A 13615-nucleotide genomic window follows, 5' to 3' on the forward strand; every position below is an offset into this window, starting at 1 on the left:
AAGAAATGGCAGAGCGTGGGGAAAAAAGTTCACAGTTAATACATCATCAGAGAACAGCCAAGGACATAGTCCATGAAAGTGCTGGGTCAACAAGAGAAAGTAATAAAGATGCAGTGGTGGAAATGGTCCACCTGTTTCTTTTACAAGATATTGTGACTGTTATCATAAAAGAAACAGAGGCAGAAAGAAGATTCTGGGAGCCATCCTGAAAATAGAAAGGAGTGGAGAAAGCTCAACAAAACAGAGCTGAAAGTCTACACTGGCCTCCTACTGCTGAGTGGCCTACACCACGGTGGTCACAAGGCACTGCAGGAGTTGTGGGAGCAACGCATCGGGCGTCCATCTTAAGTTTAAAATGATTCCGTCAAATCACCTACTACCTGAGATTTGACAACAAACTAAAATGTGAGGAAAGGATCTAGTGGCCTGTTACAAACTAGTCAGAGAGGGCCAGCAGGCACTGGGGGAGTCCCTGTTCCCCCGAGCACTACCAGCTGTGACTAGAAATAACGGTCACAAGCTGGCAAACAGTAAATTTGGATTAGACATCAGGAGGCGCTACTTCACTGTCAGGCAGCTAGGATCTGGAACCAACTTCCAAGCAAAGTGGTGCCAGCTCCTACCCTGGGGGTCTTTAAGACAAGGCTAGACAATCACCTTGCTGGGGTTGTTTGACCCCAGTACTCTTTCCTGCCATGGCAGGGAATCAGACTTGATGATCTGCTCAGGTCCCTTCCAACCCTACTAACTATGAAACTATGGTTGGAGAGCTGTGGACAAGCTTGCTGCCTTCTGAGATACTTGGACACAATCTGTGGAGCAGCTCAGGAAATGGTATATTCTAGGAATACACCTGATGGTTGAGGAGCAACTTATTGCATTCAGGGGTTGCTGTCCCTTTAGATAGTATATGCCCAGCAAGCATGCCAAATGTGGCTTGAAAATTTGGTGGTGGTAGGATACAGCAACATCATTCCCCCTGCCTGGAGACATCTACCTGGGGAAGCAACCAGAAGCTCCACGCTAAGGTAATCTTGGTACCCAGGTCATTGAAAAACTGGTTCATCCCTGATACCAGATGTGAAGAAATTGTCACCCACAATATTTCTTCTCAAGTCCTAACGTGGCAGAAAGACTGCTACAGCAGGACTTAACCTATGTGAGTACAATTTGGAAAAACAAGGCCAATATCCCAAGCAAAATGCAAGCAAATCGAAGAAGGGAAACATTTTCATCCATTTTTGCTTTTGATGGGGAACTCATCCTAGTTTCCTATGTTCCAAAGAAGTCCAAAGTTGTGCTGTTGCTGTGAAGCATGCACCATGACCTGTCAGTGGGTGCAGAGCAAAGAAAGCCAGATATCATCCATGACTACAATAAAAACAAGGCCGGGGTGGATACCGTTGACCACGTAGTCCATGGCCACCTGCAGACGGAAAATCAACAGGTGGCCAATCACGCTATTTTTCAATATGCTGGATGTGGTTGCCATTGCCAGCCTCATCATTTGGCTAGGTCACAACGCAAACTTGAAGCAAAGATCAGCTTTTAAGAAGACAGCACTTTTTCTTTGCAGGAGCTTGGAGAACAGTTGATCAATGGACAAATAAAACAAAGAATGATGGATACCTGTAATCTGTCTAAGTCTGTCAAATCTGGTATGACTGCCCTAAATTACAAATTGTCAGAATGCGCCCCAGTAGAACCTTCTGCAAGCATGAGTGGACGTTGTGCTTTTTGTCCAAGGACAGATGACCCCCAAACCCTTAAACGATGCAAAGATTATAAGTGATTTGCTTGTGTGCACCACAGTACATCACTGTTGCTTTGTGAGGAACGCAATATTTAGTTAAAACAGTTAGGAAATATTTTCGGAAGTAATTGTTAGTTTGAAAACACTGAACTGTAGACTTAGCAAATTGTTTGTTAGCGTTGTGAAACTCTAAAAAAAGTTTAAATTTTGTTCATAGTTCTAGTTAATATTTTAGGTTCAAATCATCATAAATGCTCTTTCAAACAATCTGTATGTTTAATAAATAGTTTATGGTACATTTATACTGTTGTCACTGGTTCCATTTTATTCAAGTGGGTGGGGTAACAAGTTATCCCATGAAAACAATAATGGTTATGGTTTCATGACAATAGATGAGGGTTAAAAAAAAAATCCATCAATCTTGGGTTAGCAGCTCAAAGTGGAAAACCCAGTGACAACTATCATTAATCCCTAAATCACATAAACTTTGTATACGTAGAAATCACTTCAACCCGTCACTGAAATACAGTCAACTTTGAGCAAAAGCACAGCAGCCATTTAGAAATTCACAGAAATGTCATTTAGGACAAGAAGCAAATACTAGTTTGTTGAACTGAAACTATAGTGGGATGTTTTTTTTAAGCAGAATACGTTTTCCCAAAGTGAAATATGTTTCCTGGGTATCCAAGACTAATATATGGGACAAGGGTCCTTTTAATTCAACTGTATATGTCCCCTTCAAAAAAATCAAGTCTGAGAGTCCTTGGAGGGGTTGGGGGGAGGTGAGGAGGGAAGAAGAGGGGGGCAAGGGAGAGAAACACCTTGAGACTTTAGAGCTGTGCAAGCCATGAAATGCAACAAGAAAAACTCCTTTACAGTGACTGAATATTAATTTTATAAAGAAGATTGGGCAGAAGGATCCTTTCTATTCTAGGGGCCTATTTATTTCAAAGGCAATACATGAAATGCCTCCAATTATGGCCACCAGTTGCTGTTAGCTCAGTTTACTTTGGGGATTTCACAGTTGGCAGCCTTGCATCCAAAAAAGGGCTGTTTGAATAAGTGCAGAAACCTGAATGAGTACTTAACCTCCCTGCACTTCACAGCTCTTCCCAGTAGAGAAAAACAGCACCTCCAAGCTCAAAGGGAAGATGGGAAACAATGGGAAACTCTGCGCTTCACCCCAGGGATAAAAAAGTGGTTTTATTGCAGCACTTCAAACCTTTCTGCTATATAAGTAGTGCATGTCACAAGTGTGCTTTTAAAATCATGATTTTAATTTTAAACCTAAGTTGCAAAATTAAAAGGGTTAAAGTAGCATAAATTGTGGAAAAGAACGCTTTAGCTTGAACTTAATGTTTGGAAGATATTTTTGTTTTAATTTAGATATTTTTAAAATTTATTCACCCTCTCCTCCTCCTTTTTTTCTTTCTTTGACGTTTTAATGCACTATGTCCATTACTATATTTCCTCACCAGTGGCTTCTAGTCCATCAGCAACGCTGCATTATCCTGGCTGTAGAGAAAATAATATGGAAAAAGTGCTTTGCTGGCACCAACAACATGAAATATGAATTATATATATACAGCATCGGAGAAACGCTGATGGAGGGTTTGTGTGCGTCAAATATATATGTGTAGATATAAATATATATATATATGCGTAGCTACACACACACACGTACACTAAAAAACCCATCATACAGAACATGTATTCTGATCTTATTTACAATGATCTCAACTAGGGGAGCACTGATAGAGATTTTTGGGGCCAATACCAATATCCAATTATTAAGGAGGCATATCGGCTGATACTAATCTGATTTCCAATATAGCGCAGCGAGCTGCATCCAGCTGATAAATCCATTGTGGTGGCAGGGGAGGGGGGCAGATCAACCCCCGCTTGTGGTGAGGGAGGGGGCAGGTACTGCCTGGCTGGGACGCAGGGCACAGGTATGGCTTGTGGGGTGCGGGGGGGAACGGCTCCTGCCACTGCTGTGCAAGGCGAGCAGGTGGCCTGCAGCTTTGGGCTGAAGCTGGGCTCGGAGCAGGGCCTACGGAGGAGGCTGCAGGCACCCAAAATTTCGCCATAACTCCCTCCCAGTGCCATGCACCTAGCACAGCCCTGCCTCTTCCTGGCTGAACCTCCACCTCCTCCCATGCGCTAGGAAGAGCTGGGGCTGTGTCAGGCATGTGGCAGCAGTGCAGCCCAGCCTCCCAATGAGCCACACCTCTGTCCCATGCCCCACATGGGGGGAGGCAGGGGTTGAACCGGGAAGAGCCAGGGCTGCGCTAGGTGTGTGTTGGCACTGCAAGAGAGCTATGGTGAAATCTGGAGTGGTTACAGACCCCTCCATAGCCCCTGCTCTAAGCCCAGCCCCCAGCGAGAAGAGCCCAGCTCCAGCCCGCCTGCTCACCCCATCCAGATCTGGGGGCACATGTGCCCCACCCCCCTGCCCTCCCAGGGTGCACACAGCAGTAGAAGCCACCCTCCCCATGAGCTGCGCCTCTGGCTGGGCAGCACCTCCCCCCTCCCTCCCTGCTGGGGATGAGGGGGTGTTGATCTGCCCCCCCCCACTTCCACCACACCAGACTTACCAGCTGGAGGCAGTCTTCACGCTGCCGGGCTGTGCTCCTCGATGCCTGAGTGCCGCACAGCAGCTGCATGCACACACTAGAATTAATCGGCCAAATTATTGGCCTCATCAAATAGTGTTAATATGCTAGTGTGCAGTATTATTATGCTACTGCAAAGTAGTGTCACTAAAAAGGCATGCACCAGCACTACTGCGTAGTAATGCTATTTATTGTGTTCTGATTTAGAACTTGATTATACAAGTACTAAACTTAATGTGTAGTAACTGCAGTGCATTAAAGAATGTGTAGATGCACCCCCTATGCATCTATAGATGGTCCTTTACCACATTCTGTCCATCAATTATGGACAGAATATGTGCTATCTCTTCATTAAAGAAAATAAATGTGTCTGTTTTTATCCTACATATACTGGCACCAGCACTGCTACTGCAACATGCTACACACATTTTCATTGTTAACTCTAAAAGGGTCCATACAGCCTGCCAGGCAAACTGTGGATGAGCCAAGGAGTCTAAAAGCTTAACAGCCTTGACTCTATTATTAAATACTTTTTCCAATAGCCTGTGCTGAAAATTCACCCTGGGGCCCAAGAGCCAAGCTAGGCTTCATTCCTTCTTCTGCACTAACAACATTAAAAATCCTGTAACCTAGGTTAATCACTCTGTTACCCCAGAGTGTGGGGCCAGGGTCTAGGGCACAGCTGTAATCTGCTTTCTATATACCCATTTGCAGAACTGGAACCCCTTGCAGGGACGTACAAGCAGTGGATCATGGCTTTGCCCCAGCCCTGTGCTGTCACCAGCCCCTGATCCCAGCCCTCGCCCTACCCATCCCATTCTGGAAAGCTGTTTCCCGCCCACCCGCAGCCCCATCTGAGTAGGAAATAGAGCCACTTAGGGCATTTTAGTGAGTTGTGTGCAGGGAGCAGGAGAGCAGGGTACTGACCTGGTCTGCAACAGCTCACCAGAACTCCCTATGTGGCCCTTGGGTCCAAATAATCGCCCGCTCCTGAGCTAGGTGCGTGGCTAAAATTAGATGCTAACCTAGAAGGAAACAGGTTTTGGCCTGTAGCCTAGGGCCTGTTTTGAATGAGGCACAACTTTCTTATTACATGGCATTTTCCAGCTAATAACTACTAAATACAAGAGACTGTGGCTCAGCCTCCAAAGGATGGATGCAGAAAGGACTGGATAATGCCTGACTTACGGGGTGGTGGTTAGAGCAGCCTATTAGGAAGCCAAAGACATATAGGTTCAAATTCTCATGGACAAGTGGGGGTGGGCTGAGAACCCAGGTCTTGAATTTTCTAAGCAAGTGCCCTAACCACTTTGCTAAAGGAAAGAAGGCCCCCTTGCCATTTTTCTAGGACATATGCTCAGATATATGCATAGAAGCATGTAGCTGTATATATGCCTGGCCAGTGTGTAGCCCAGCACATGCTCAGACATGGATTCAGTCTACAATTACGGGTTTACACCACTAATACAGGTTTACACCACTAAAGCACAAAGTGAGGGCAAAAAAGGAACAGGTAGACAGCTTGAAAGCTGAAATTTTGATACACAAAGGGAAAGAAAATGTCATCTTTAGACACCCAGTAGATTGAACAGAAGTTGGCTCTAGGGATCTGTATAAACAACGCTTTTAAAATGGCCAGGTTATAAATGGCCACGCTGGTTCTCACATCCTCAATTCAGTTGACAATGCAGTGACAGGTATGATTGTTCCTCATGTGAGCACCTGAGCTCACTTTCAATTAGCTAGTTCAAATACTGAGAGTAGTGTAGCTGTGGCACCATGGGTTGCAAAGCTGGGTAATACTAGGGCAATTAGTTTGCGCTGAACTCCATTCTCCTATGGCACCACTGCCAGAAGTACCAGAGCTTGCTAGTTTAAAGCTAATTCAGCTACATCTACCCAAATCTTTAGTCACAACTTACTTTGCCATATTTATATACCAACAAAATGCTACTCAGAAGCAACAGAAACTCTGAAAGTGCTTTTGACAAGTGTCTACTTCCAAAGGCCTCAGCTAATTTTAGATGCCAAGTGTTAGACAGTTGGGGCTTGATTCTCTGGAGTAAAAAGTGATGGACCACCACAACAGCAATACTCAATGGCAGTTCTGGGTGTTCAGAACTTGTGAGAATTTGACCCAAAAACCTCAAATTGGGCACCCAAAAATTGAAGAACTTAAAATTGAGAGATACTTGAAGTTTTAAGCTGAAATTTATGTGCTGCCTTTTGTGCCGAAAGCGTAAAGCAAGGACCAAAAACAGCCAGGTAGATGGCTTGAAAGCTGCCATTTAGACACACAAATGGAAATAGAATTTCTTCTTCAGACACTACGTTGACAGTAAAGGAGTTGGCTCTGGGTGTCTTTTTTTAAATTTTTTTATTGTGAGCTCCTTGTATCCATCCATAGCAAATGCAGAGATCTGTGCACACAGAAACAGTCTACTTATCTATAATATAAGGACTCCTGAAATTGTAATTTGATGGAGAATTAATTCTTGTCGAGCACTCTATTCCTCAAAGGCCCCTACTACTCTCTAAGTCTCCAACAATGGAAACATAATTTGGGAACTGATGTAAAAATGGAAGTCTTTCTATTGACTTCAGTGGGCAATTAATTAGGCTAGTACGGTAAGAGTTATGAGATCAACTTAAAACCAAACTCAGATATAAAATAAAAGACACCTCTTTACAAACTCTCCACACTTCCACCCTGAAGGTAGCAGAAACAGTTGTATGTAACAGTAAAGAGTTATTTTGCAGTGTTTGCTGTACATAAGAACAGAAGAAGCACCATACTGGGTTAGACCAATGCTTCATCTAGCCTGGTATCCTGTCTCTAAAAGTGGCAATAATGGATGCTTTACAGGGAGACCACTAAACCAGGTATATCTAGTGATCTATCCCCCTGTTCATTACCCTCCCTGGCATTTACCATCATTACTTTAGAGATGCCACAGGAAACATCTCTGACTGTCCTGTAAGTTATGTAGGCCACGCAGAAACATTCTTGGCAAAATGGATTCCTGAAATCATGGCTACTGGTGCTTCACAAAGGGACTGAAGAGAGCTTGCCTTCTTTTAGCTCTGACATACCAATTTTCATTCAGGAAATATGAGGTTATATGCATAAGATGGACTAACATATGTGATTTAACCTTACAGGAAACATAATTATTCTGTAGGCAATAGGAAACAATACAAGGACAACACAGGGCAGGTTAAATCAAATGCTAATGTAAACTGTGTAAAAGCACACCTAACCCATTCCCTCTCTCTTCCCTCCCTCCCCTTTTAACCTTTCTTTATCTTTTTTTAATTAAAAGGGTGGTATTCTGTGCTACAGAAGATACCTAGATATAACGGACTGAGTCTCAGATCTTGATCAGCCAGCTCTTGTTAGCTAACATTGATTTTCTGCCCCAGTGGAAGTGATTTTACTCTGATGCATGCTATTTAAATTCATTTTACACAGCTGCTTAATGTGGCTTGGCAAGAAACAGGCAAACCAGCTTTCTATGTCTAAATGGCACTCCTGAGTTGGTAAAGGACAGATCCTGGGGATTAGCAGCTGAAGATAAATGTTTCTTCCCCCATTGATATTTCGCTACTGATTCAAGGAGCTGATCTTGAAGGGACCACAGCCAATTTACACATAAGGACTGCCATGTAACTATAATTGGGACCTGCTCATTTTGTTTCCTTTTAACTCTTTATACAGAAATACCTTTTAAAGGAATAAAGAGCCAATATGTAACACTCCTCAGCACGGGGGACCGAGAGAAATCTTTCAAACATACTCCTTCAACTATGATGAAGTTAGACCTTTTGTAAGAGCCATTAATAAATTCTGTCATCACTTTTGCAATAAGTCACCTGTCAAAAAAAGGGATGGTGCTAGTAATGTCAACAACAGCAACAACAGCAGCAACACAGTCATGAAAACAACATTGCACAGCACTGTTCCTAGACATAAATGACAACAGCGATGTGGAGGAGGGGGGGAAACGATGCCTGGAGTGGGAGAGATTTCATTCTTTTTGAGTGATGAAGTTCTTCATTTCCCTCTCAGGCATGAAGGAAACAGAGCCATGCCAAAAGCCATGCAGGGCGTACGTGAGTGAGTGACATGCAAATTTTCATCATATTGTCATGGTGGAGTTAGTAAAAACAAAAATAAAAATCAAAGCCCCCTCATGATGCAGATATGTATAATTCTTTCACTTGATTTTGTATTCCTTCAGCAGCCAGATGGCATGTTCATAAACATTAAAAAAAATTGCCAAGGTCCCACAGCAAATCCAGTTTACATTGCTACCTACCCGTACTGATCAGGCTGGTGCATCATGGGAGCCTGAGCGTTGCCATAGTTGGGGTGCTGTGAAGAAAACATGGAGCGTCCGCCAGCCCCAGACTGGCTGGGATAAGCAGGCGACCTAATGTATGGTGGCCTAAAGCAGAACAAAAGAACAGCTTCTTTGGATTTGCTCTGTATCACAAGTAGGAATCACTCTGCCAACTATATTCCTTCCATATAAAAGTATGGAGGGTTTGTGGAACAGCCAAAAGCCATAACGCTTATTCCCACACAATGAATAAAATTGAAGAGAGGGAGGCTATGTTTTAAACTCTTCGGCATAAGAAAGGATGGATAGATTTCACCTGATTTGTACTCCTTTTGCAATATTTGCAAGAAAGTCCAGATGATCCCATGCTCCTTTTACAGGTATTGGATCACTAGCATGGGAAGTATGTGATGAAAAGGCTTTGAAATGGTGCATTTTGACCAGGCAAAATTAAAAACTGAAAGCAAGTCTTACAAAACTGACTTGGGAGGAAGGCATGTGGTAGTAGCGGGAAATCTATTAACTTGGTTCTTAATCTAACACCAGGCACTATTGCCAGAGTCTAAAGTGAATCACAACCATATATTTTTCTTTTATTACAATCAATTATTTTCCTTTTAATTAAGAGCAAACATACTTATGCTAATATAAATAAAATGCTCCTGCAGTTGCAGCACTGGCCCATTCATTCTTCCCTGTCCAACCTACTAGACTATACCAAAAAGCAGACTGAAAGAACCAGATTTTTGTAAGTCTTAGGCTAAAAACAGACAACGAGCTTGATTTGGATTTGAGCACTTTATTTGGCAGCAAACCCCAGATCTTATAGAAGGACAAGCACACATTGTCTCACACTAAGTACCTGTGAATTGTCCAAATTAATATTTTGCCTGGAAACAATCATGGCCAATTCAAATAGATTGCCATTTAACCCTCCTGTGTAAACCACTGTGCCCTGGACCAACACTGGATTAAACTAGGTGCCTGTTTTTAGCCTGACTAAAGATGCCCCTTAAAACAATCAAATCAAGCAGAACTGCTGGTTCATAGACTTCCACAGGAGCCTAATCTGTTTAATTAAAAGGGAGTGTGTTTTATTTTACTACAAGGGAAGATAAAAAGACTCAATATATTATTTTAAAGAAGTTTTCCTAACACTTAGCACCAGCTGCATTTCAAACCCACAAAACAAGAAAAATATATAAAGAACCAGTTTAGTTTCCTATTTCTTTCTGATATCCATTTTCAAATTATTGCACCTCACAACTACCAAAAACTAAAAATAGGCCATATACATTAGTGTTATTTTATAAATACATATGCATACATATATGTATATCTAAGGATGTGTATGTGTGCGCACGCATGTATATAGAAATATGCTTAATATACAAATGCATATAAACTTGCATACATATGACAATGGAACCAGCTTGTAATAACCCTCAGGTATAAATGAAACTCCTTTTGCTAGTGAAACAGTAAAAGTACCAGTAACTGTTTCAATCCAGTGAAACATGGGATTTTCTTCTATTAAAAATGTTCTGAGAAAAAACATGTTTGCTGCAGACACTGAAGCTAGGTACAGACATTCAAAAAGCCTGAGGCGGGACTGATCTAAGTTACATGGTTTTCTATAAGTGGTACAGTTTAGATTGGCAGTGAACAGAACACACATTCACCCTTTGGTGTGTGTGTGGGGGGGGGGTGGCAAATTTTAGACTGGGGCCATTATTTTTAAGCCAGTCTGTATGTGCCAAACTTCAGTTCTGTTACAGGTATAGACTGGTTTCTGATCACTTACACTGGTAAAACGTAATGTCTGTACCTGGCCTTAGGCACCTTAAGATTACTTAAGAGTTCAACTACTGCTTTGCCACAACCAAATGAACACAGGACAGCACGTAGCTGCACTGCTCTCAGGAGTACAGGAAACAGGCCTGTGACTAAGGGCACTTATACACGACAGATCTCTGCCCTGACGTGTGCTAATTAGATTGAGTCTGCTGGAGTGTACTAATGAGCCCGCTTCAGCAGCCTCTGTAACACATGTTTTCAATGTTCTCACGTTTCAAAATGGTGGCAGGAGTGCTCTATCTAAAGCTCAAATGAGCTTTAGTTAAAGCACCCCCAATGCCATTTTTAAGTGCAGGATGCTGAATACATGTGATGTTGTGGGTGCTTTAATTAGAGGACCTTTCAGAGCTGCTCTAATTAAAGTCCCCCCCCGGCTCTACCTTGGAGCATGCGTATAGACACCCTAAGAATTTATGGCTATATGGAACAATGCAGTCCTACCTGAGCTAGCTTTGAACTGTAGTGAGTTTATGTGCTGAAGGCAGTATACCCAGAGTAATAAGGTACTCTGCTTAGGATTATTAGCCTGAGCAGAGTTGCACCAATGTGGCTATAATGCTTCCGATACCTCAGGTTAGCTTGTTCAGAGACACCTTGAGTTTCTCTACATGGCACTGCTCTGTGGTTAGACTTGGCAAAGACTGCTTCTCCTTCTTTGCCAGCTTAGCTGTGCTGGCATTTGTGTTGGGGAAAAGCCAAAGGCTTTACAGTCCTACAGCCTGCCTTCCCACCTACATAGGAAATGGGAACTTTGGGAAATTGAACACTCTCCTTGTGCAGCTAACATGGGCAGTAAATACAGGAACACTTTACTGCAGAACACATTCTAGCCCACGGGCAGGCAATTATTTCAGGTAGAGAGCCGCCTACTGAGTTTTGGCAAGCCATTGAGGGCTGTATGACAGGCAGCCAGGGGCAGATAAATATTAACTTTCTAAACTTTTTAGGGGCCCTGCAGGCTGGATAGAATGGCTTGGCAGGCCACATCTGGCCAGTGGGCCACATTTTGCCCACCCCTGTTCTAGCCCAATAGCAGCTACAGAAGAGGGCTTTATTGGATATATAAACAATCTCAATTTTATATTGCAAGGGCTTGGGTTTGGCTCTTGGTGTCACTATAACCTTGGGAGCTTTCCCAAAAGCCCACAGACTTAGAAACCATATTGGAAACGGCCAATCATCTCCATTGTCATATTTGTTCTTTGCCAGGACAGTTTACAAAAATATAATAGTACTACATGCTCTCCTAACATTTAAGCCATTTGTTCTTTCACATCCTCCCTTGTCCCAGAAGGGTTAAGGCATATTAATACGTAAATATACATGCACATCACTGTTATAGTTAGAGCTTCTGGATTAATACAAAGTATCTTTCCATTTATTTAAAATCCTTTCACCTAGATGCATACCTGCTCTGAGCGGAGTTTGCAGCAGCCTGCATCACTGCAGCAGCTGCCTCCTGTGCCTTACGGTTCACAGTTGGCATTGGTGGGCCCATGCCCGGACCTCCCTGCTGAGACATGCCAGGAGAATTGGGGGTCATACTGCTCATGTTTCCAGGAAATGGTCTGCTCTGCATCCCAGCTGATGGCATCCGTCCCAGGGGCATGGTTCCACAAGGCTGGCTTGGCCCCTGTCCATGCATCTGACTATTGGCATTTATACCCATGCCAGGTCCTGGGCCACTGTAACTCGTGTTGGGCACCCCACTGTATGTTGGTGGTCTGGAATAATTTCCTGAATAAAAAAACAAGCACAGAGAAAAATGTAAATTTTTGATTCAGCATTGCCACTTCAGAAGTTGCCTGCTGGAAAATCCTTTGTATAGTTAAATAAACTGAGTATCACAGGACACATGTAAGAATTTCTAATAATTCTTAGCACATTACTTCCCATATTTGTCAGCCAAAAATTATTTAGGATAGTGAGAATATAGAAGTGGACATCCTCCCAAGCGTTAACATGTGTTGTCCAGAAGTGTGTCAGTCACCAAAGAGACACCTGGCATAAAATAAGTTCATGATATACATTCATTTCTAGTTCAGCTTCTTTCTTTTCTTTTGTCATTTCACAATCTGAGTTCTCATCCTCCTGTAATTCTACCACAGGGGTCTTTACATTAGAGTCCTGCTACTAAACATTCTGCTCTGGCCATTCTGTTCATTTATAACAGATAAATGTACCAGTGCTGACCCCTTCCAAGGTCTTTAGGAAACTTTCCACTCCCCTTCTCTCTTTGATGCCAGGCAGAACTCAGTGTCCTACCAAGTTCTTCACTGTACTTATCAGCTATTCAGCGTTTCAAATGTTCACTCTTTCTCCACTCTAGATGTCCATCATCTAGCTGCTGTCCTTAAACAATTGTGCTGTTTATGATGCAGAGTACTGTCTGAGATTCTGTGGACTATGGGCATTTATACACATACATTTGTCTGCTCCAACATGGAGATCTGGCGTGTTGGAGCAGATTCGATTAACTGAGTCTGCTCTGCATGTGAGCTGGTGCACCCGGTGCTGCATCGCATGCATTTCGTATAAATGGTGAAATGCTCATCAGTGCTGAGAAAATGGTGAACGTACACTTTTGAACTAAAACACCTTTGATACATTTTAGTTCAAAAATACAATGCCACTATTTTCTCAGTGCTGATGTGCATTTTGCTATTTATACAAATGTATGTGTTGCAGCGCTGGGTACTTTTAAAAGCACCTGGCACTGCAGTGCAAGCATGTGTACAAATGCCCCATATGCCTGTATGTGATTTCTGAGGCATAAAACACTGGAAGATTTATAGCTGTCCACTAAAAATACATACCTAGGACACATGTTAAAATGCAGCAGGTACCCTACAGAACTGGAGTATGGCTCTCAAACACATAATTATGCCCAAACATTAATACTTCTCTCTATTTTTACCTGAAGTCTTTCACGGCTGCATGAAGTAGAAAAAGACTTAGTATTTAATATAACATTTTACGTATGCCAATTTTTATTTTTTTTTAAATTTTTTATTTTTTACAAACATTAATGAATCTTCAACGTTATC

At 42.6% G+C, this 13615-nt stretch overlaps 1 protein-coding gene across 1 annotated transcript in view; it reads right to left on the reverse strand.

Annotated features, from left to right (window-relative positions):
- ARID1B (AT-rich interaction domain 1B) overlaps window positions 1-13615 on the reverse strand; it is a 447671-nt gene that overhangs the window by 77350 nt on the left and 356706 nt on the right. Inside the window, exons 8-9 of the mRNA XM_019548627.1 lie at window positions 11978-12305; window positions 8688-8816 (exon numbers count right to left, since the gene is read on the reverse strand). Of these exons, the coding sequence (XP_019404172.1) occupies window positions 8688-8816; window positions 11978-12305 (457 nt within the window). The remainder of the gene's footprint in view (window positions 1-8687; window positions 8817-11977; window positions 12306-13615) is intronic.

Source organism: Crocodylus porosus, unplaced genomic scaffold (assembly GCF_001723895.1).
Source record: "Crocodylus porosus isolate Cpor-Errol unplaced genomic scaffold, CroPor_comp1, whole genome shotgun sequence".
In the NCBI taxonomy this organism is placed as follows: Eukaryota; Metazoa; Chordata; order Crocodylia; family Crocodylidae; genus Crocodylus; species Crocodylus porosus.